Source organism: Lissotriton vulgaris, unplaced genomic scaffold (assembly GCF_964263255.1).
Source record: "Lissotriton vulgaris unplaced genomic scaffold, aLisVul1.2 SCAFFOLD_746, whole genome shotgun sequence".
Classification (NCBI taxonomy): Eukaryota; Metazoa; Chordata; class Amphibia; order Caudata; family Salamandridae; genus Lissotriton; species Lissotriton vulgaris.
Genome location: NW_028253106.1, coordinates 262,561 through 288,026, shown reverse-complemented (window position 1 = coordinate 288,026; position 25,466 = coordinate 262,561). Strand labels below are relative to the sequence as shown.

The 25,466-nt window shown below is 44.4% G+C and overlaps 1 protein-coding gene across 1 annotated transcript in view; it reads right to left on the bottom strand.

The window, feature by feature from the left end:
* Window positions 1-25,466, bottom strand: part of LOC147661164 (prolow-density lipoprotein receptor-related protein 1-like) — an 887,002-nt gene that overhangs the window by 623,292 nt on the left and 238,244 nt on the right. Inside the window, exon 3 of the mRNA XM_086951270.1 lies at window positions 23,134-23,253. Within this exon, the coding sequence (XP_086807396.1) occupies window positions 23,134-23,253 (120 nt within the window). The remainder of the gene's footprint in view (window positions 1-23,133; window positions 23,254-25,466) is intronic.

Here is a 25,466-nt window from a genome sequence, read left to right as displayed (position 1 = left end):
GTGTTGTATGTGGGCCTCCTGTAACGGTGTAAAGGGCAGATTTGTACCCGCCGCCTCTTTCCAACATGGCCAATTGGCCCTCTACCTCACTAAGCCTCTCCATTACCATGCGCCTCATGCCAGTTCCTATGTTCATTGCCTCCCCCCTGATGGAAAGCTTAAAGGCATCCCATTCAATATGTCGCGTGCTAGCAGTGTTAGTATTTTACGGAAATATTGTGTGATTGCATCTGCGAGGGTTGCCTTAAAGACAGTGTCCTCAAGTAAGTCCGAGGACATGCGCCATGTTGGTATAGGCGTGGGCATTCTGCCCCATTGTACCATGACCTCCACTGGATTGTGGTCTGAGAAGGTCTTACCCATGTGCTCAGATGTGGTCACAGCATCCAGCAATGTCGTGGTGCAAAACATATGATCTATTCTTGTGTGAGTTATGGGGAGGAGAAAAAAGGTATACTCTTTATCCAGTGGATGCATACGCCTCCAAATGTCAGCCAGCTCCCATCCTACTGCCCACTGTGAGAGTGCGTTCGCCTGTCTCCTACATTCAGTAGCCTGTAATGGTGGGTGCAACCTATCTAGAGTTATGTCTAGTACTGCATTAAAGTCCCCTCCAATTATCCATGTGCATTCCGACCAGTCGGCTATCACCCTATTAAGCGTAGCTAGAAATTCCAACTGGCCTGTATTCAGCGCATACACGCATCCAAACACTACAGGGGAACCATCCAGCAATCATCTGACTAGCACATACCTGCCCTCTGTGTCTAGCCTCTCCTCCACCAGTTTAAAAGGAACCGAGTTCCTGAACCATATAGCCGCCCCCCAGGAGAACACAGTAAGTAGTAGCAAACAGTTGCCCCTTCCACTTCTTGAGCAATTTCACACTTTCGTCCTTGTTCAAATGTTTTTCCTGTAAGCATGCCACAGCGACACGCCGCCTGTTGAGTTGCGCTAACACCCGGTGTCTCTTATGGATCGAGCCCATGCCCTGCACATTCCGGGTGCACATTTTGTATTCGCTAAGAGTCCCCATGGTAATCTGCGACAAACAAACAGCATTTCCCGCCCTGTTCCATGTATATATACGAAGCAAGCCATGAGTGCCAAAAAAAACAAGTAATCCCCAAACATCAAGGTCCCCACAAAAAAACATGAGGTCCAAACACGTGCACCCAACCGGGGTGACATACAAACTGAACCATTGCTGCGCCCTGGGGGTGTGGTTCCGCTCTTCCTTGCCTGGAACCCGCCGAAGTCATTACAGCGCGCCCTGGCAAGTATTCATACCCCCAGCCCCATCTGTCCCACCCAAGGACTTACATATATCCAGTACATTACCAGTCGGAATCTTCTGTAGTCCCATTCAGAGTTCATTCGCCTCCTGCTCAGTTATTTTTGGGAAAAGTTGCAAGCTATCCGCATAGCCCGACACCTCAGTTCGGGCGTCAGAGGCACTATCCAAGGCCGGCTCTCCTCTGGCGTTGTGGGCAGCCAACGCAGCCTCTGTCAGTCGGGCCCCCTCCTGGGTCCTCCGCATCTCTGGCGTGGTCTCCGGGCCGTACGCTTCATCCTCCTCCACGTGTGTGTCCCACGCATTGGTCCGCCACTCCTCCGGACGTGACAGCTCCCCTGTCCGGTCCTCCTCCAGCGTGTCTTGTGAAGTAGTCGGCGTCAGTGGCACCTCCATCCATTCTGCCGCCTCTTCAGGCTTATCAAAGAAGAGTGATTTGTTGCCATGAATTATTTTCAGGCGGGCTGGGAACAGCAAAGCATATTTCAGATTTCAGGCTCTCAGTCTTTTCACTCCCATAAACATTGACCTGGCACTCTGTACCGTCGGGGTGAAGTCTGGGTATATCGACACAGTCTTATCCTCAAATCGCAATGGTGCCTTTTCCCGTGCCACTCTCAGTACTATGTCTCTATCTTTATAATTCAGCAAACGTGCTATTAGAGGTCGTGATGTCGCCCCCGGCCGTGGTGGTCTAGCCGGTATCCTGTGCGCCCTCTCCAAACTATATAGGGGTGTGAGTTCCTGTAGTCCTGCAATTTCCCTCAGCCAGTATTGCAAACTGCGTTGGGTTCCTCCCCTCACTGCGCTCCGGAATACCTAAGATTCGCACATTGCGGCGTGCCCGCCCTTCCGCATCGTCCATCCTCTCCCAAATGAGCTTCAACTGCTTCTCCATGTTTCCATTTTTGTGGAGTGCTCCGTCTGTTGTGGTATTAGGTCATCTAGTGCTAGCTTGTGTTCCGTGACTCTCTCCGCAAGCTGGTTATGATCAGCACGCAGTAGCGACATACCAGTTGCCATGTTGTCTATATGTGTTTCGAGCGCCTCTCTGGAAGCCCTGATCTCATTCAGGATGAGGTCCAGCTTAGCCTCTTGGGAGTCCTTGCCCGGAGGCACCATTTCTACATTCGAGGAGGCCAGCGGGTCCTCAGAGCCAGTAGACTGTAGCACCAGACCAGCACCTCTCGGGCATCTTGGTCCTGTTTCTGCCCATAGTTCTCGCTGCCAGGTTGGCGGTGTTTATTCTCCCCGGGTGATCCCGTTCCAGCCCACCACAAATAGCCGTAGATGCCACACGCTCTCTAGTTCCAGCTTTTAGTGGCTCGTGGTGCCGTGTGTGGATGGGCGTAGCGTCATGCTGGTTGTCTGTTCCGGGCCCACCCCGGATATCTCTCAGATCCAGCCAGGGGGTCCGCCATGCAAGGAGCAGGGCTCAGCTGCCCGCCACACAGGAAAGCTTAGTGTGTAGTATCCTCCCCACCTCCGATGTAGTCTATGCAATCCACTTCGCCACTTAGCCGTCGCCTCAGGGTCATAGACGTGAGGAGTCGTCCTCACCTGCAGTAGAACCACCAACCGTAGCGAACAGCGATGGCGGTACTCAGCCCAGCGCCTGTGTGAACCAGCATTAGCGGCCAGTCTCCCTCCCTAGCTCCAGTGGCCGCCGGGGCATACACCCCATCCGTCTCAGTGGGCCCTAGCGCTGTCAGCGCCCTCAGCACTCTCAGGGTGTGCGCCGCCTCAGGTCGCAGCTCCAAGGAACTTCAGTGACCAGAACGTAATGGCGGTGTCCTGCTTGCAGTCAGTAGAGTCGCCCCATGGCCATGCATCCACAATGTCCAGGTCACCGCCTGGTATTCTGGCGATCACCAGACAATGCCGTGTGCAGTCTAGTGGGCGCCCGGTGGAGTCACACGCACACACACTATACCTGGCTTACGTGGCCTGCCAACGCAGATCGGCTCATTCGCTGTAGTACCTAGTGTACAATGGCATCTGAAGCGCCTAGTGAAGCCCCGGAAGGGCCACGAAACGTCGTGCCAGGTGTGCAACAAGACGCCAGGGGTCCAGGCTAGTGGGTGCTCTGGCGTATGTGGCTTCCTCTCCTTTCCGCCGCTCTCTGCATTAGCCTCCCCAACAGGGCTCACCTCGCTTTGCCTTTCACACTACTGGAGGCCACAGCTCTTTCTGTGTCACTAAGCGCCTCCAGTCCGGACGCTCCGATCACTTTGTTGAGCCCCGGTGTTAAACTGCAGCAGTAAATGTTGTATGGAGGTACAAGGCTCCAGATGTGAATGTCAGGGGTGCCCCGGCATAGGAGACTGCCTGCACTCTGCTGCCCTCCGTGTCGCCGTCCCCGGCAGGGCTCACCCCGCTCGGCCGGTCCAGTTACGGGAGACCGCGGCTGCGTTTCCGGCGGTAGGCCTCACACCTCGGAAGCTCTGACTGCCCGTGTGAAATCTTGCAGGGCTTAAAGCTCCGACTGTGCCGCTCTAGGGTCCCTCCGTTGTCACCGGACCTGGGTGGGATGTAGGGGCCGTCAGGGGTACAGGATATATAGCTTGTGTTACCGGGCAGAGGACGGAGCTAACTCAAGAAGCGCCCGCCATGCTCTGCTCTCGGCCACGCTCCCCTCGTTTAGGAGCTAGTTGATGAGATCCGGTCGTCAACGAGGCACTCTGCCGAAATTAAAACAACGCCAGAGATCGGATGCATTATCCAAAGCGGGGCCACAGTTAAACTCGGATGGAAAAAATGAGGGTGACATTTTAACAAGGGACTGCTTGACCGATTTGATTGAGGTGAGCTCATCACCTCTATCTGCAATTACCCCTGGGAAGTCTAAAAAAATTCCAAATATCGACGCTCCGCCGTCGATTAAGAGGTTTTTTTTTCCAAATACCATCACAGTCATACTCAAAAGCAAAATTGAAATCAAATTAAGAAGGGTAATTCCAACACTGATTGCAGAACATCATCATTTTCTTCTTCATTATCGCCACCATATTTAAATAGTGCTCAGCCGGGTGAAACTCATGAATTTAAATCTGACCTGGCAGTAGTAAGGCCCAGTGTTGAGAAGGATTCCCCAGATAGGAACTTAATTTCTGGCCACTCTTTCATTGAAAGACCCCAAATTTATCCCAAACCAAGTTAAGGAGTGTGATGTGAACAGCCTCAAGGATAAGACGCTAAAGTCAGTCAAAGACTCCCAAGATGCGGCGCTTAACCTGCCGGTAAACTTATCGGTACATCCTGGAAGACTGCAGAGGTAAGCACAAATTCACCGTTGTATTATCGTGGATGAGCCAATCGTGTTAATTCGGGAGGAGGTCTTACAAAGTTCAGGAATGGATGATACGAACAAAAATTATAGAAAGTGCCAATGCTGTATGCCCAGTAATTGACATCTCTTCAGGATTCAATCAATGTGAGTGATGTGGCCGTAGTGTTTGAACATAATTCTGTTAAGTTGATCAATGAAGGTGGTGGGGATGATTTAGTATTAAGTCCGAATGATCATCCTACCACATTTGGGGCCGTTCGTCCACCTAATTTGGATCAATCCAGTTTAATCTTGGAGAACAGTTTTTGTATTAATAAGTCAATTTTGATTCCTGGTGTGGCTAGTCGGCGCAAAAACATTAAGGTCGATATAAATGAGCAAGACGAATTATTTAACTCTGTAGATTTATCCTTGCTAACAACATTTGATGGAAATTCAGGCAAAACCAGATGTCCTGGAAAATATTAGCTATCCTGAGCATCGAGTATGGGACAGTTTGCTTAATACTATGGATTCTATAACAAATGCCCTTAACTTTCACTGACAATTTAGACATTCAGGTGGAGATCTTAAATACTTTAGCAACACACGTTGGAATTGACGCAAAGCTTTTGCAACTAACTAAGTTGATTTCTAGAGTTCAAGCTGATAAAGAAAACCAGTTAATCTCTTGCACGAGTGCTCAAATGATTGATAAAATTTCTGATCTGCCATCCGTTGTTAGTTCGATGGTCCACAAAGTAAAGTGATTATCTGGTAGGAAAGCCGAGGGAAGTGATGACCTATTAAATACTGGAATTATTGTAAAAAATTCTCTAGCTTTAAAAGGTTCCCCACTGCGGATTGATAGTAGTAAAATATGGCTTGCCAACCAGAAACTTATTAGTGTACCTCTAGATACTCCCCATTCCCCTAAAACAAAGACAGATCGTGAGTCAAATAAGAGTTGCTGTAATAGTGTGGCCACAGAAGATAAGGTAGTACTCAAAGTTTTAACACAAAGGGCAAGGAAAAGGTTAAGAAAAGCTCATAATAAGTCAGCCCAGGATAAGAAAATTCCTACTGGGGTAGTAAGCAACAGAGGTTTATTATCCTTGAATTCTGGTCCCTTGGCTCTCTCCTCAATTTTTAATCCTTCAATGGCCCCTGAAGTTAATAAAAAAAAAAAATCAAACAATATAGTAAAGCTGGAAGTGAAGGGCCAAAAGTAGAGCGTAGCTTAAACGTGGGGACAAAAATCCAAACACTAGCAATCTGAGAGAATTTAGGAGGTCAAGACAAGCCTATCCAAGAATTATATCATGATACTCAAAACCCTATCAATCAGAATGAGATCACTCCAATCCAAGAAGTAGTAGTGCCCAAAGATATACAAAACTATCCAAGGGAGATAGGGTTAGGTTGCTCTAGAGGTGATGAAGTCCTAAAAGGAGGTCAATATTTGGTCAATGATATAACTGTAAACCCAAATACGCATAACAACCAGATTAGTCCGGGAGCACAGCCCTGTGTACAAAACCTGAAACCGCTTTACGGAAAATTAGGAAATCCTACCCTTTTGCAATTTAATAAGAATGACCAGGTTGAATGTGCTTGTATTCCAGCTCAATCAAAGCCAAAGCAGTTTGAACAAATACATTTGTCGCATAATCCCCAGTCGGTGATTGCTGGGAATATGAACTTATCTGATTTAAGGCTAAGGAGTAATATGGAACCTCCCAAAATGCAGGTTGAAAATAGAAAAGTGTTTTTTTGTCCCCAATATTCTACTCGTGGTACACATGATATTTTGAATAGGGGGAACATTTTAAAGCTACTAAAAGCAACTCCCGACCTTAAGGATGTTGTAACTGAAGACCTGGATTCTGTAGAGTTTAAGAATGATAGTGGAAACAGGGAGATAACCATTACGACTTGGCTTAAGGATGATATTGTAAGGAAAATATTAGCGAATTCTAACAATTTTGAAAGCTGGGGATAAAAATATGGAGTCTTCAGGGTCTGCAATATCCGACCCCATTAATACCAATAGTTAAGAAGGAGGCTCCAAACCCAATTGAAGGTAACCAAGTTATAGTAATAAAAGGCGCCTCAGGTCCATCTTCATCCTTAAATAGGTTAGGTGGCATTAAAATTAAAAGTTGTGAGCCAGGATCACGTGTGTGTGAGGAATTAAAAGGGGTTTCGGGGCGGCAGATGATTGGACTTGGCTACCATCTATACTATCAAGAAAAAGTTCACTAAAGACGGATTGATGTCTGGGTGCTTTACATAATGCATCAGCAGAGTTTAAATTCTGTTCTTGGAATGCAAATGGTTTTAACACTTTTATAGGATGTAAATGTGGTAGGTTTTTTAAATTCGTTTGATTTGTTACTTTTGCAAGAAACATGGAACCTGGTTAGTACACCTCTGATCAGCTATTACGAATACTTGAATGCAGCATGTAGGGACGCCGCTTATGGTCGACCAAGTGGGGGACTTTCAATATATGTTTCTTTAAGTCTTAACGTTGAACACTAGGAGATAGACTTTCAAGTCAAATGGATTCATTGCATTAAATTAGTAGCTAGTCAATCGTGTATCATTTTAAATGTTTATTTCAGTTAAAAAAAAAAGGTTCGATCAACTCAACTTATCCAGTAATGGTAAACGGTGAAAGGGCTATATTATAACATAGGGACGCACAGCTGATTATTTCTGGGGATTTTAACACTCACCTTGTATCTTATAAAAAGTGGGATATTCATTCAGATCTTTTAGCCCAATGGTCCAATTGTGAATTTATTAAATATAATCGAACGATTTTGCATGATCGAGAGTATTTTCCAACATTTAATAAAACTGACTGTCTCTATAATGGACTATACGATATTGTCAGATAAACTCTCAGATTTAGTTCAAAGTTATGAGGTTGTTCCTAGAAATGAGTGACCATAATCCACAAGTTATTACGATTAGTTTACCCTTCGAGTATTTATCAGAAACTGGAATATTAAGAACTGCCCCGGCCGCTTTTAATCTAAAAAGGTTAATATGGGTTGAGAAAAGAAAGATATTAGTGATTTTCTCTCGTTTTTAAATCACTGAAGGAACCTCAATGGTTGCTATTTGACACACTGTGTGACTCCTTATTGAATAAATTCTCTAACAGGGAACCAACTCTGGGTGTAATTCTGATTCCTAAGAACCCGGGTTGGTTTTGCCACAGTTTAATATATTTGAAACGGTCCCTTAACAAAACAATAAGATCATTATACAGAAAAGCAAATGGGACTAATTATTTTTCAATGTCACTTAAGATTAAAGACCTAAAGAGGGGTTACAAGAATGAAATTTGGAGGGCTAAACAATTGTATTATGAAGAAACTTGGGCCAAACTCCACCATGCAGGTAAATCGAAGGATCTGCAACTGTTTTGGGGCTTTATTAATAACTTAGAAAATAGAAATTTTAGGAATACAAGTGCCAATATAGATGAACTTAGTTGGATACATTTTTTTAATATGAAAATAACCCCCCTAAGCCACCTACCGAGGTGTCTGAAAGTCTTGTCCACCAATGTAAAATGGAGCCATTTGAAGGGTGTGACCGCTTTGATATTAAGGATACACCAGACACCATGGATACTGAGTTATGGTCGGTGGACAAAGTTAAAGAAGTTCTTAAAATAAGATCAAATGGAGCACCCGGCCCTAATGGAATTCCGAATGCTATTTTTAAAGCTAAAATCAGGTACTGGCCAGAATTATTAACGCTCCTTTTTAATGACATTCTTATCTCAAGCTGTATTTCGGATTCATGGAAGGGCAGCATTATACAGCCAATATACAAAAGTGGGCCCCAGGATAACCCTGAAAATTATCGATTACCCTCAGATGTAGATGCGAAAATATTTGCAAGTTGTCTGTTGGAGGAGTTGGAAACTTGGGTGGAAAAAGCAGAATTGATCCCTATTTTGCAAACCGGCTTTAGGAAGAGAGAATCGACTCTTACTAATTTGATATTATTGTCTTTACTAGGAGAAAGAGCGATATGTAGGAAACAAAAATTGTACATATGTTTTAGCGACTTAAAAGCCGCTTTTGACTCTGTTCCCAGAAATATTCTTTGGTTTAAGTTAATGAAGTGGGGTAGATCAGAAACTTAAAAATGATTAAATTATTGTACTCCAAAACATGGGTTCAGGTCAAAATTGGAGACGGTAGACATACTACCCCCGCCCTCTTGAAACGAATGTCGGCTTAAAGCAAGGATGTGTGCTCGCTCCTTGTCTTCAATTTATTCATGTCTGATCTCCCATCCCATTTTAATGATGTAATGTTGCATTCTCCTGCTGTAATGGGTAAAGAAATTAAATACCTACAGTATGCTGATATCATTTTATTGAGTCAAACCATGATCGGATTAAAAAGAATACATTTTTTTAATATATGCAACTAAAAATGGTTTAACAATTAATACAACAAAAACGAAAATAATGTTAATAGGGAAAGGCAAACTAGGGGTAAAGGATTTGACTATCAATGGTTTGTCTATTGAATGTGTTAAAGTACATAAATATTTAGGGATTACATATGATGATGGCTTGTCATTTAGACTGCATTTTGATAACTTGGAGGCTAAAGGTTCCTCACTTGCCTTCGCCTTTCGAAAACTAAGATAAATTATTATGTCCCAATTATGACCACCTGCTTAAAGTTAAGAAAGCTAAACTTATTCCCTCCCTGGACTACGGGTCCATAATTTTTTAAGGGTAGAGATGCTAAAGTGTTGGAGGGCATTGTGGCAAGTACATAAATCAGTTTTTAGGATTCCTAGGCAGACCCCAAGTGCCAATTTAAGATTGGAATTTGGCCTAAGAAATCCGCTCTGGGTTCACCAAGCTACATTTTTAAAAACATTACTGTCATTATCTCGAGCAGAGGAGGGCATGCTTGCCATTATGTGCTGGCGTGAGATTTTACAAGGCGAATATTGCAGAAGTTGGCAGGACTATTTAGCTGAGTATCCTGAATTTCGAATGCCCTAAGTTGGAAGATGAAACAAGGAGTAAAATGGTTTTAAAACAATTAATTCAACTGCTGCTCTGTTGTCAGAAGTCTTGTACAAAGAGGAGTTGAGAAAAAAAAACTTTTGGTCTAATGCCAACTCTTGATAAAATGATTGCCCAACCCTATTTATTCTTTCATCAAAAACCCCTAATTAAAAAGAAATTTATGTTATTGAGGTTTGGAATTTATCCACCAAAGATGGAACCCCCAAATGGGTGTCTAAATGGGCATCAAATATTTGTAGGCTCTGTGGGCAGTATGACGAAACCCTGCTGCATATGATAACATTATGCCCAAAAATGTTGCTGGAACGGAAAACTATTTTAAAACCTATTTTTAAAATAATGGGAGTTAGAACGTGTAGATCGGCATTAATATTTTGCCTAAGTGGTGACAATGTTTATATTATACAGCAAGTCGTTCATGTGGAAAAGAAATTATGTAAGGTTGACGCCCAAAGTATATGTTAAATTTGTTCCTGCTTAGATGCTGCTGGTTTTAGGGGGCGATTGATTATTTTTATGGCACTTTTCTTACTGTGTTATATATGCATGTTTTCAGAGTACTTTAATAATATACCGCTTATCATGTTTACTAATTTTATAGTTTGGCATATGTGCACTTTATCCACGACATTACCCATACATAACAGAATTAAAAAAAAAGTAGAAGTCATTTTAGACTTGTCAGTGAAAGTTTAAATGCACCTTTCAAGTTAGCTTATAGCAGAAGTTACTTTAGTATTGATTCTGTTACACCAGTGTACTCTAGCGTGTTTAAGTAGACATTTGTTGAAATTATTTTTACCTGGATACTGTTTTTACCTCTGTTGCCTTCTGTTATTGAATATTTTCTGCTAGCCTATTGCACGTAATGCACTGTTCACTTTGTGATTGAATATTTTCTGCTAGTTTACTGCACTGAATGCACTGTTCACTTTTTTGATGATAATATAAGTCTACCTAGCATTGATTTGGCAATACAACAGATATAGAGAATCTGTAAAATGTTCCTTTTGCTGCTAGCACATGGCCCCATTATTACATTACACTTTATTTTGGACCTTGTGGATAGTTATCTAATCCCTAACTGGAAAATGTTAATCAATTATGGACAATTTATCTTTTATCTATGCACTGTAACCCCATGTGTTCAATTAGTCACTGTGTCTAATCTATTTGATTTCTTTCTTCTTTTGTAATGGTTTTATTTAATTAATCAACAAATAAAATGCTATACTACACTTGCGTCCATTTCTACACTGGGGGAATGCCTAGATGAGGAATAGCCCATAACTTGTCCTCCTTGGCCTTAAGATTGATGTAGTCTTTTTAAAGAGGCTTAAATGTTATACTGAAATCCCCAACTATGATCACACCTGAGCCTTCTTGATGCTTATCCAATTAAACTTCAAGCAATTGGATAGTTGGGGATGCAGAACCCTCCTTAACCCCTTTAGTATAGATGGTGAAAAGTTACACACTTTGGTTCCCACCTCTTAATTCAAGGCCTAGAATATTGGAACTATCAACCTCCAACTGCCGGATATTATATTTTAGGGAAGATTTTACCACTATTGTTAGCCCATATACACCTCCCTACCTTAGATTTTTGCTAAAACCTGGTAGCATAGACAACCAGGTTTGAACAAGGGTTGGATACCAAAAATCTCTTGGAACAGGCACATGTTGTGCTGTTAAATGCATACAATAGGGTAACATTGGGTAGGCCTATAGGACTTTTATATTAGAGGACATAAAATTCTTAGATGAAAGATGTTAGGGGGCTAATAGGAGGGCCAGAACCATCTGCTGCGAAGTTAATGACATTATCCGAGCTGATAAAATCTATTTGATTATTACATAGATAGAGAGGGTCCACTGTACCCACATTGGGAGTTGCCTCAGCAATATCACAGCAGTCAGACAAATGCAGAATATTCCAAGAGTATGTTAAAACTGTAGACCTTATTCAATAATAGGAAACTATCTCCTTTAATAGTGACAGCTGAACTCAAGTTGGTGTCTATATTTGTGTCCCTCCTTTCAACAAGTGAAAGGTCATGAGACAACTTTCAGGGTTTGTTACAGTAGGAGGGGAACTAGAGCCGTACAGGTTGCCACCTTCTCTGATGGAACTATGAAGATCTCTACAAAGTCAATGTCCAGTCCGGACATAACTGGCAGGACTGCTGCATTCCCTAGGCCAGGCTGCCTACTGTCGCTCTGGCCCATATACTTAAACTGGATGCTAGAATTGTTAGGGGAACAATACCCAGGGCAACTAAGTGAGCAGCAATCTTTAATCTTTGAAGCATAACTCAATATTATGGGGTGAAGCATCATCAGAACATAGCCTTGCTTTAAGGAGTCATCGTCAAATACAGAGCAGAAACACCCAACATGCCTTATCCAGTGGATAACTATTTTTGATGGACTCATCTTCTGGTCTATTTGGATCAGACTGTTTCAAGAAGTTTGTCCTGACTAACTGGGTGCAGGACAGCAGTACTTGTTTGAGGAGACCTATTTCGAGTTGGTGTTTAAAAGGGTTAGGGATTAGGTTACTGTTACATCCAGATGGTACCCTGAGGGGCATCTGTTTATTAGGTGACCTATTGTTACCCAGGCCACATCAAATGGCACTTGCAAGAGGAGATTGTCGCAAGAGACTTCCTCTAGACTCTTTTACAGGGTTAACCATTGAATCTTTTTAAAATAGCACTGGATTTTTGTCAAACCAACCCCCCGGACTATGTGAACATGCATGTAGCATCGTTTTTCCTTTATCGGAACCTCCGTGTTGCATCGTTTTTCCTTATCTGAACCAGTGTGTTGCATAGATTCCTTTAGTTGAAAAAAATCTGGCCCACTTTAGCGGTTTGATGTCCTACCATAAAATGTAATTCCCATACCTGCATCATTAACTCTGTAATGAGTAGGACAAGTATTGACGGCTGGTACTAGGGCTGGGTCTACAAGTTTGGGAGCCTGTACAGCTCTGCTGTCAGCAATTGTGGAGTCTTCAGTCAGCTCTACTATTTTCACATGCTATCTGAATAAAGGAAAAGAGACAGCAGTCATTCCAACATTGTCCCAAGATGTGTCCAAACAATGTTTTGTCAAAATAGCTAGTTATATTTTGGGATAGCTTCCGGACTTTACAGTTTCCATGACTTTTAGGGGCTGTGGTTGCACTAATGGTGGGGCCACCTTCTCAATCAATTGATCAATTTCATTTAGGGTCTGATTTTCGGATCAATGTGTAGCCTTGCTGTGTTTGGTGGCCATCTGGACTGGCTCGGATGCCTTGCAATTCCCCATGCTACCAAATAACTCTGCAAACGTAATCAACAGCCTAATGCAACCTTGCAGCTATACAGCTATAATGTAAACTTAATCACTTACAGCAAACTCCAGCAGCGTGTCGCTTGGCTGCTCACCCCTTAGATAAAGTGCTGGTGTTAGTGCCCAAAGATGCAGCCACCACCTCGGTGAGCCAAGTTCGGTGAGCCAAGTTCTCAATGCTCAGAGCGCCTGCAGCCGCCAGAGAGGTTACATGCGAATGATGGCTGGCAGTGCTTTGGCTCAAATCTTTACTTCAGCATTGCTCACAGAGGCTGGGCAGCAAGTGGAACTGTGTGTACCAGCACAAAGAAGGGTGTCTGCTCTTCACCCTGTTTTGCACCATCACCAGTGAGCCATTGGCAGAATGGATCAAAATAGATTGACTGGTCAGGGGATACCAATGGGCACCTGCAATTGCTCATAACTTTTTTCAAAACTTATGATGTTCCTGTCCATGCAGGATCCTGAATAATTGGGTTTACAAACACTGCAAAGTATTGACATGGAGTGAATTATCTGGCCTCTATTAACCAAGCCATATTTGTGGTTAAAAGTAGTCAGTGTGGATGTGGCCTTGAGGTGACGCCTTTCTGTATGGCATGCTAATGCAATTCTACTTTTGGGGTTGGTTTAGTTGATAAAACGGCCATAAAACGTGTATACATAAAAAAGACAGGTTTATAAACAGTTATGACAGATCTGCTCTATTAAACACATCTTGTGGTGAACAAGGCCACCCCCAAAAAAAATAAAAACAATGGTCTATTAGTAGGGACTGGACTATTTCATCCACAATAGCCTTCTGACTCCATATTAGTAAGGAAGCGGAAGTGCAAAATCTAGATAACACCTGCTAAGCAATTCTGCCACATACAGATGCCCTTATGCATTAGTCCTTCATAGGGCAAGTACAGCACATGCTCCAAATCTGGAAAGAGCTGGTAAGAGATGGTAGATTTAGCTAAATACTTTTACCTATACAACTAGGTAACTAAAGTAGATTTCCAGATATTTTGACCAATTCTAGTCCATCTAATCCTAGGTCTGTCTACAGAACTCACAGGCGGTTACTGCCGACAGCAGCAACAATGTATGATTTGGGCACAGTAATCAGTAGGTCTTTCAGAACACACCCAAGGACTTGCAGAACTGACATTCAGTTATTGGCAAGTAATCCATATCACCACAGAGCAGGTAGGGAGAGCAATGTTTGAAGTTTGCTTGTGTGTATTCCAATCTCTTCGAACAATCGAGCTCAATGATAGTGAAGAAAATGTTTATGGGCTAATTGACCCCAAATAAGGTCTCAGCACCAGTCTGCTTTACAGGATTCCCAAAGGGAACACTGGTTCACGGCTTCCCCATTTGCAATTATATAAGGACTTTAGTAGTGGTTTTAAGCAGAAAAACACTGTTTGCAGCATGAATTTGCCATTGTTTGAGGATTCCATTCAAGAAGCATTGCGGAAGCCAAAATTGTTACTTTGGTCTATCTGCACAAGTAGAAGTGCAGGCCCGTGGTGATGGGCACTGCTGGAGGTTGATTTATAAGTACTCATTCATCATCACATACGTAAGCACGTAGCAGACAGCAGTCATTTTTAGGTCTCGCCTAGGCAACACGCATGCGCTGCTCTAGGAGATGACCTTTAGAAATTGATCTGATGTTATCCACACTCGTGCATTTGGTGACATCCACCTTGTGGAAGAGAGCAGTGGCACATGCAGGGGACATCTGTTTTTTTTTCTAACAAGCTATCTTTCACAGCCGAGCAGCCCGCGTGCACCACTCATTTTAATTAGCTTTATTGCACTGGGCGTTCAGCTGCTCTCAAAAAAGTAAAACTTCAAACGCCAGAAAGCAAAGATATTCTCACCCACATGCACACAATTCAACTCTCCTTCAGTTGAAGATTAGGACCATTCAGCCCCGCCCCCCACAGCCCCGTTGTGCTGAACGTTTGATTACTAGAGATTGGTAGTGATTGGTATTACACCATGTTAGCGTTAATGGAGCTTTGCAGTGCTGCAGGCTTCATGCAAATGACAGAGGACTTAAAGAGGACCACTTGCCATGAAATGCTCTCTAAAACTACTGCTCACGCCCATTACCTTCAATGAGCTCACTGGCCACATGCACCGGACAATACATTTCAACTTGTCTTCAGTTGAAGATTGGAATACTCCGAGAGTGAGCAGGACAACTTTAGCTGTCTGGAGTGACGTTCTCCTTGGTACTGCGGAGCTGATTCTAGGGGGCGCTTGTGGTTAGCGTCCGTGACTAATTAAGGCACAGCAGACTGATTACCTTAATGCCCCAAGGACTCATGCCTGAGGTGCACACTGTCTCTGCATGCAGGATAAAAGAAGCTGCTAAGTTTGAGAACTTTAACCTGCGGGTGTTCACAACCAGTGCTTGATGTGATTCCCCCCCCCCCCCTTACCTTGAAATAATCAAATATGCAAATGCTCCACACCATAGCTTTAAGTGGCAAAGGCAATTGCCCTGGCTAAACACTTCAGGTCCCAAAGGGGAGACCTATTGGCTATGCCAATGCTGGTTTCAAATTACTTTTCAATTACTATTCCAAGATAGACTCCAATCTTGAAGTAAATAAAGAAAAATATATGGAGCAGAGGAGAAATAGATAAGTTCAGGGTTTTAAAAGAAAAAAATCAGGGGAGAAAAGCAACCTGGTGAGCATCTGGGTAGCATTTGAGAGTGCTAACAGCACACTAGGATGAAAGGGGAAAACAACTTGTGGAGTACAGGTAGAGAAAGCACAAAGCAATTCCTTGTATGTAAACAAAGGAAGGATATGGGTAATCTAAAGGATTAGAAAGTAGCGCTTCTCTAAGGAGGGACAAAAAAGAACCATGCTACAGAACAAGCAAGAAAATGAAACCAACAAGACCACCCAATAGTAAGCAACTCGCTGAATAAGTCCAGTGTCAGTATCATCTAAAATTGGTCTTAGACAGTGGTCTTAGTGAAACTTAATGGAAAAATGCCCTACCAGAGATGGAATAACCAAAAGAAATGATATTTACCCAATAGTGCTATGCTGTCGCCTGTAGTGTATTTAGCACCATCTTAAATTCATAGACCAAAATTTAGTTCGAGTTTTTCAACAGAGAGGTCTGGACATGGGTGCAGCTTTGCTCTAGAAACTTGGAGCTGCTGTGGAGATTGTGGGTTATTATATGGTGTGGTTGTGAGACTTCACTTCGTAATACACGAACAAAACAGTCTTCGGTCCAGTCAGGCTGATTTGTAAAACCTAGCTCAACCTTGGTTAGCTGTGACTTAGAGTAGCAAGGCTTTAACAAGCATTTAGATGCAAACAGAATAAGTCACACGATTAGAGATTAAACACCAATTTGTAAAAATGGACATTACGAATTTTGATACCAAAATGTGCAAAATACACCAGAGGATTCATGACAGATTTAAGTAAATACCAGTTTCAGTCCAAAGACAAACCATCATTGGTTTCTGTAAGTTGAATAGTTCTACAGCATGCGAGTCAGGAAAACACAAGGGGATTTTTTGTTTTTAGAAAGACTGTTCTCCGTAATTTACTGTCTTGTAATGAAGTGTGGAATATTTTAGAGGGTCATTTAGCCATGAGGTATATTTAGCATGGGTGTTCATACAATGTCATGCCCTCAACTCAAAGTTTGCTTTTTTTAGGTCTCGACTAGACAGTGCATGTGCTATCTAGCAGAGACTTGTGTTCAATCTATGGGCTTCAACCCAGCCATAAACTTATCATTTGCTCGCTTGATCGTCTCTTATATACCTTTGTCCCCATTTTGTTCATGGCAATCATGCCTCTTGTGTTCAGCACTCCCCCAGAGCTTGGACCAAGTACTTGTATCTATCCACTGCTACTGTTTTAGGAGCCACTTTTTTTTGTTTGAGCACTCCAGGTAAGAGATGTGTTTTTACAAACTCCATATTCTCCTCTAACCTGGTTGTCATTTAAAACGAATATGTTACTTTTATTTACAGGTTTTTGTTTTGCCGTTTTCTATAGCGCAAACTCAACCCGAAGGTATAACAGCGCTTTACATGAACGCATGTTGCCTTACAGATGGGCACATTCATTTTTATGCACTGGTAGAGATAAAGTGATTTGCCCAGAATACAGCAGCAGCCAACATGGTGGGGTGGGTGGAGGGGTGCAGGGGCACATGAGGGAGCACGAGGGTTAATTTTAAAAAAAGTACCTGAAGCTGCCGGCCACATCGCTCATCTGTTTTGCTGTGCTGCTGCCTGGTTCCATCATGCACTGGGGCATCATCATACTCCTAGTGCAATCCTGCTCTCATTCTAGGAGAGCAGCGCAGGGATTGGCCTTAGCAGGCTGCTTTGATGCTCCGCTCATGGAGTCTGTGCTGGTTCTGACAATCTAGTTTCTCCAACCGTGCTGTATTGAACAGCAAAGTGTGCATGTGTGTTTGGCCGGCTTGAGAGTTTACACATGTAAACTTAGAAGTGCACATAGCACTGCGTCCCCCTCCCATGCCCCCACCCTTCCCTGCACAAGCTGGCTCTGAGCCATCAAATATAAATAAAAGGATTATGGTATATCGTTTTATTTTTCACTTGCTGGCTCCGAGCCAGTGGGGCGACGCTCCTCCACCATTGCGGAGGAGCCACCCTACCAGAATCACAGGATGTTGAGCCTCCCGCCGAGACTAAACCAGTTCCTAGTCTTCAAAGTTGGACGCTCTAGTTTTATTTGACGTTGCTCTGCTCAGATGGGCATCCGGTCGGTCATGAGCTCTGTGCTTAACTGTATCCCCAGCCAGTCACCACAGAAGTTTGGAATGGAGTCGGCAGCTATACCATTCTCTCCTATGCAGTTTGACTTGCACAGTACAACCTTCCCACTGTGCTCAAATTAGGCCTTGCGGACAGTTGGCAATACGTGGTCTTCGGGGTTTCTCATGTTTAGCTTTCCGGTTGCCATTGTGCTGCAAATCGCCCATGACATTCTATGTTGGGAACCTTATAGACGTGCAAAGGATCATGCTTTCCAGGTGAGGCTTTTCACGAGGGCATTTTTTTTTCGCCACACTTGGTTAATTAATTACCCACCCAGTAACATGCCACCCCCAATTTTAAAGGAGCACCTTTGCAGGTCAGGCGAAAGTTAACAGTTTGAAGTGTATACCCTGGGGCAATTTAAAAGGTTGGCGAATACAATTGCTGATGTAGTACCAAGGTAGTGTGCCCAGATGTTAAACTTATAAAAGCCATGACATTTCATAATAAAAAAAGGACTGAAATTGCTCATCCACCGAGCGCCACAGAATTACTTTAAGGATAGGGCTCAGCAGCATAGAAAACTCAGCAAGACACTAATGTAAAAAAAAAAACACAAATACAGCGGTTAGTGTGTCATGTGTGTTAAATTGATTCATGAAATGGCTGTTAACTAATCCTGCAATGCAACACAAGATCTCCCTGTGTGCAATTGAACATATTCTGACTGAGTATAATTTGCCAGGACAGACAATGACCACACAGGACTTTACCCTTACATCTGGGGCGCCTGGTCACCTTTTAACAAGACCTGCTGAATAATTTTTCGAATATGGTGCAGAATTCAAGTTGACCATTAGCCATCGTAGGAATTTTATATTGGTAACATTCCAAGCAACATGGCACAACCGAGGCACTGGATTTATTGGTCATCTTGAATACATACGCAGTTTTTACTTGCTTCAAGAATATCCGTGCACCATTTTAGGCCCATGCTTTATACGCACTGAATGGAACCAGGTGGAATATGAATCGTTCACATAGCACCTGTTAATGCAATTACTGTAGCTCGGAAACGTGCCGTTTGATGAACAAAACACTGACCGATGTTAAATGTGTGACATGCTCATTTGTAGACTTTCCTGTGTATAAAAAACGGAAGTCTTTGTAATCAATACGTTATACACATTTTTCAAATAACAAAATGCCCGCAGAAGAACGCATTGCAGAAAAGATAATAAATCGCGCTAAGATGTGGCCAGTGCTGCCCCTATCATCACGCTTATTTACCCCACACACCTTCCATTGTCAGTGGTGTCAACCCCCAAACACCCCCCCCCCCCATAGGCCCTCCATCCTGCCCCCATCAATACAAAAAAGCACTGATGCATCAAGCGACATTGCTTTTATATGTGTGTCAACTCTTTACTGTGTCATGGTGCACAGCTGCTGTGCTACTGCACAACACGGCTAAAATATTGACAACATCTATAGCTCTTGCAGCCGAGATCTATTGTTTTTTTCAGTGCTGGCCTTTTCTACCTGTAACGCCCAGACCTATGAGTTAAACAGATTTTTTTATTAAGTGTGATGAACGTAAACACTTAATATAAAGTGGGTGATTAGTCATTTCCTATGAGCTGTAAAGTGCCTTGGAGCGAAGTGGGCGAGGATTACGGTGGGGGAAGCCACAGTAGGGAAAGCTGGAAAATGCATACCCTCTCAAGTGCCTAACGTAAAACAAGCATATGCAATGCGATAGGTCTCGCTTTAGGAAAGTTATTGGTATTGTAAATTACAATTTTATTTATTAATGTGTTTTCAAAATAGCAAAATTAATAGCTTTGTCATTTGCAATGCCAATAGTTTAACTTTCGCAAATGTGATACCTATAGCATTTGTAATGCAATACGTGTTGTATTTACGTGACTTAGATGTATTGATATTACAAACAATGGCTTTTATTTTTTTTAAATATGTAATACTTAAATAAAAGTTATTGTAATTTATAATGGCAATAGCTTAAACTTTTGTAAATAAAGTTTGTGAAGATTATGTTGTGTATTTTATTGTGACGAAAATACAAGAACACTAGTGAAATATTAACATCTTTTTGTGACATTTGTAATAAAGCTTGAAACATTGAGAGAACATATTTGAACCAGTTGTTGAATGGTTGCACAGAGTGATGTTGTGATGCCCCCTAGTGCTGTGGTGGTGCTGAGTGATGCTGTGGTGAAAAGATAGAGAGAGGGGGCGGCGGTAGAGAGAGGGGGCGGCGGTAGAGAGAGGGGGCGGCGGTAGAGAGAGGGGGCGGCGGTAGAGAGAGGGGGCGGCGGTAGAGAGAGGGGGCGGCGGTAGAGAGAGGGGGCGGCGGTAGAGAGAGGGGGCGGCGGTAGAGAGAGGGGGCGGCGGTAGAGAGAGGGGGCGGCGGTAGAGAGAGGGGGCGGCGGTAGAGAGAGGGGGCGGCGGTAGAGAGAGGGGGCGGCGGTAGAGAGAGGGGGCGGCGGTAGAGAGAGGGGGCGGCGGTAGAGAGAGGGGGCGGCGGTAGAGAGAGGGGGCGGCGGTAGAGAGAGGGGGCGGCGGTAGAGAGAGGGGGCGGCGGTAGAGAGAGGGGGCGGCGGTAGAGAGAGGGGGCGGCGGTAGAGAGAGGGGGCGGCGGTAGAGAGAGGGGGCGGCGGTAGAGAGAGGGGGCGGCGGTAGAGAGAGGGGGCGGCGGTAGAGAGAGGGGGCGGCGGTAGAGAGAGGGGGCGGCGGTAGAGAGAGGGGGCGGCGGTAGAGAGAGGGGGCGGCGGTAGAGAGAGGGGGCGGCGGTAGAGAGAGGGGGCGGCGGTAGAGAGAGGGGGCGGCGGTAGAGAGAGGGGGCGGCGGTAGAGAGAGGGGGCGGCGGTAGAGAGGGGGCGGCGGTAGAGAGGGGGCGGCGGTAGAGAGGGGGCGGCGGTAGAGGGGGCGGCGGTAGAGGGGGCGGCGGTAGAGAGGGGGGCGGTAGAGAGGGGGGCGGTAGAGAGGGGGGCGGTAGAGAGGGGGGCGGTAGAGAGGGGGGCGGTAGAGAGGGGGGCGGTAGAGAGGGGGGCGGTAGAGAGGGGGGCGGTAGAGAGGGGGGCGGTAGAGGGGGGCGGTAGAGAGGGGTGGTAGGTAGATAGGAGGGTGGTAGATAGATTGATAGACTGAGGGGCGATAGATCGATATATAGTGTAATTATGTGGTGTGTAATTATGCGTCACTGAGTGGTATTTGGAGTGTATGTTGCATTGTAATTATGTAGCATATAATTATGTGGCACTGAGTGGTATTGTGTGGAGTGTGTTGCATTCAGTAGAGTAATTGGTGGTGGTGGTCGACGGTGGTCGTGGACGGTGGTCGTGGACGTGGTCGACGTGGTGGTGGACGTGGTCGACGTGGTGGTGGTGAACGCTGGTCGACCTGGTGGTGGTGGTGGACCTGGTGGTGGTGGTGGACCTGGTGGTGGTGGTGGACCTGGTGGTGGTGGACCTGGTGGTGGTGTTGAACCTGGTGGTGGTGTTGAACCTGGTGGTTGTGTTGAACCTGGTGGTTGTGTTGAACCTGGTGGTTGTGTTGAACCTGGTGGTTGTGGTTGTGTTGAACCTGGTGGTTGTGGTGGTGTTGAACCTGGTGGTTGTGGTGGTGTTGAACCTGGTGGTTGTGGTGGTGTTGAACCTGGTGGTTGTGGTGGTGTTGAACCTGGTGGTTGTGGTGGTGTTGAACCTGGTAGTGGTGGTGGTGTTGAACCTGGTGGTGGTGGACGTGGACCTGGTGGTGGTGGACGTGGACCTGGTGGTGGTGGACGTGGACCTGGTGGTGGACGTGGACCTGGTGGTGGACGTGGACCTGGTGGTGGACGTGGACCTGGTGGTGGACGTGGACCTGGTGGTGGACGTGGACCTGGTGGTGGACGTGGTAGTAATACTGCAGGAGTCTGCCAGCAGGCTGTGCAAAATTCAGTAGCGCCTTTAGGAATTTGTTGCAATGCACGGACTTCACACTGAATTTGGCATCACAGTATAGTACACAATGAAACATTTCTTAGCACAATTAAATTAGCAGCTCAACAGAGCTCTTTCGGCATCTCTGGCAAGTGTGAATGAACAGCACCATAAGCCTCTAAGAAACTAGACTAGAACGGGTAGGAATGCGTACAGTGTAGTTTCTTTAAGACTTCCCCAAAGTGACCCTAATCCGGACATAACTAAACCTTTCATGTCTTTTACAACATCTAGATAGCAAAAGACTGGGACTCAATGATGAAAGCATAGGTGGCACCAAAGTAGCAGGAAGCAACAATATAATTTATAGGTGCATTACCTCGGCTGTTTAATCGGGTGTGATCTTGGGCATGACAGCCTTCAGCGAGGCGGGGGAAGCGGATTCCTTTGGAGTCTGATGCCAGCTGCAAGCAAACCAGCCTGAGTGAGGAGGGAGGCAAATGGTGTACAATGTGCACGCGCCCGCACACATGCACTCTAGGAAGTCAGCCTTTGGGTGCATTTTTGGGAGCCCTTACTTAAGTCTCGCTGAGCACGCATGAGCGTTCGCTCAGAAAGACCTAAAAAAGTTGTTCCCCAAAAAGCGAGAAGGGAGGATACAATTCAGACTAACAAAAGGATGGTAAAGAGGCTGTGCAACACAGCATGGACTAAGGCATGCTGTACAGCTTAGAGAAAATAATGCCAGGGAATCGAACAAGCACATTTGAGTTACAAAACACAACGCCAATAGTGAGAAAAGGGAGGGGGCATCCAGAGGTCAGCTTTTGGCATGCCACCAACTGATCTCTGCAGCCAGACAGATGTGCTGTCAGGGAGACTTCAACCTAAAAGTGTACATGAAGTAATCGGACAATGCCCAGTGACAAGGGGAGTAGGCCGAGCACAGCAGCTCAAAAAAAAACATAATAAACTCTGCGAAGGGAAGCGTACAGATTGGTGTTTATTTAGATAAATATACTACCAAGTCCCTTCTAGTCCACTAGAGCTGGTGTAAAAGGCTGTATACCCAACAAGCTATAAAACAATTTCAAGAAATCCAATATTTTTTTGATTTAACAATTCGGTTCTTGGAAAAAATTCCCTGGATACCATTACAAAATATGATGTGCTGCAGTGGTCGAAAGCCTCTGGCAACCACATACAACCATTGTTAACCTTACCTAAGGGCCACTGTGTATGTTTGCCTTTATGCAACAGACTTAAGAAGGTGCATAGGAGTGCTGGGTCAGGGTGGATTGGAATACCGGTCCAATTAAAAACAATCAGGCAGATGTTAGGCAGCAAACTAGTTTAAAGAACATGCTGTAAAGAGCTCTACACATGCGAAACATGCAAAAGTTCTAATATACAGAAGCATTCTGTGCTTACCGCAGTTGCTCTCATCAGAGCCGTCCAAGCAGTCGCCGACCCCATCGCAGTTCCAGGAGCTAGCAATACACTTTCCATTGTCACACTGAAAGGCATTTGTGTCACCATGACATGCTTTCTCTGTATATCGGCCACAGTGAGCAGGGAGGAAAACATTTGAGAGCTTATATTAATGTCAAGCCGGCAGAACCTCACAAGACAAATTGAGCAGAGCAGGGACAGACCAGATAAATATACTAAGATATCGAAAAAACGAATACATCTGATTAAATGATTGTCAGAAGGAAAATAATTTTTAGTCACTACAGTATATGGTCTTCAGTTTCTAAACAAATTTGTAAAATACATTAATCCATTTAAAAAAATAGTCTAATCTAATTACTTGAGCTTGTTCGTGCCAGGAGTAAACAATGAATTCTGCTCGAATGTAAGACTATTTACCACGTTTTATATAGGCCTTCAACCGCCCGCCAGCAGATTCCAACAGGTGCTACTATTAACCCATATAACGGTACTCAGCTTAAAGAATGAAGCCCGATTCAGACTCCTGGTGTTGAAACAGGTCACCTGCTGATCACCACGTGATAAATTGTGTTGTATTCCACACAGGGAGCATTTCCTTCTCATGGTGTTTTGGCCGGATTTGCTGCGTCTTTTCACTGTTGGTTATGCTTGAATTGCAGGGCACGAGACCTTAGTCTGTATAGTTTAAAAGAAATTGGTTACTTACCTGTAACTGCAGTTATCCAGTATAGATTCACATGCCAGAATCATTCCCTGTCATCGGGATAGGTGACCCCGGTACATAAAGTAATGTCCCATTAGACATACAGAGTAATAGGCCAAAGGCCTCACATTAGTAACATATCCAGGTCCTTTTGCAAGAAGGACAAAAATCTAGAAAGCAACCAATCAGCTGCCACCACCCTCTGGAACCTTCCTGGAAGGAGCTCTAGTCCCTCAGATTTTTGTAAGTACAGTGCTATATAGAGATACAACAGAGTACTAGGTGAGCCCTTCCAAGGGAGGCGGGTGGGTTGCATGTGAATCTATGAAAGATAATACTGGATAACTGCAGCTACAAGTACGTAAAGCATTTCTTATCCAGTATTATGGTATCTTTCAAAGAGTCACATGCTTGAATCAGAATAGAAAGCAATAGGCACATTTCCTTTTGCATAAAGAACACAAAAGCATTAGTAAATATATATCAGCATTAACCCCTTGGGCGCTGTTGCGATTCTGCGCCTGTGCGGCAGTTTTGAAGAGTGGGCGGGTTCATGACGCCCACCGTGATGCATGACAGACGGGGGCAGGCATCAGCAAGCAGGGGGTTAAAATGCAAAGAAATAATTTACAAGTCTGGCAAAAGGCATAACAGTGACAAAGAAATTTGCGTCAACAGGTTTTTGAAAAAAGAACATAAAAAATAAAAATGCAGAGTCAATAAAAGGGACTTTTGTGCCAGAAAATCTATCATGATCAATGGTGTCAGGTATAGCGTTTGTTGAAATACTAGCTTGTGAAGTGTTGGCATATGGTGTTCTGTCGCGTGGCAAACAGATCCAACAGTGGTTCACCCCACAGAGAGAAGATGCAGTTCAGTTTCTTTAACTCCAACTGATGGCAGGTTGTCTGCATTCTTCTTAGCGAGTTTGCCAATGCATTGTCTTTCCATGGGACGTACTCCACTCACCGGGAAACTGTGTTGGAGACCAGTTCCAAATTTTTTGAGATTCTTGAGAGAGTGAAAGCGAACACGTCCCTCTTTGCTTGTTCAGGTAGGGCATGGTCATATAATTGTCCATTCTGACAAGCACTTGTGAACTTTTATCCTGGGAAGGAAAACCATGAGAATTAGATAGACATCCGAGTTCTGAGGTTTATGTGCAGTTCCCGCTAAGACTACCACTTCCGGATGATCTGAAGCTCCCGAAGGAAGGCACCCCAATCTTTTAGAGGCACATCCGTGGTTATAACTTTAGGGAAGGCTGGTTAGGAAGGACAGGCCTCGAGATAGATTCTGTGGCTGAGTCCACCAGTTAAACGGCAACCATCTGGGGAGTCACCTGTATGATGTCTCAAGATCCGCTGCTTTTAATCCACTGATCTGAGAGAGCCTCTTGAAGAGGACTCAAGCAGAGAAGACCGCAAGGAACTAGAAGGATTAAGGAAGACCTCATTAAGAGGACGGATTTTAATAGGCGCACTGAAAGATTCTTCTGCGTACGCATTCTGCCAAATGTAGGAGTTTTTGTTGTCGCTCCGGCAATGGGTACGTTTTTTTCAAGACCGTATCCAAGACAGCTCCCAGAAATGTTATCAACTGAAAA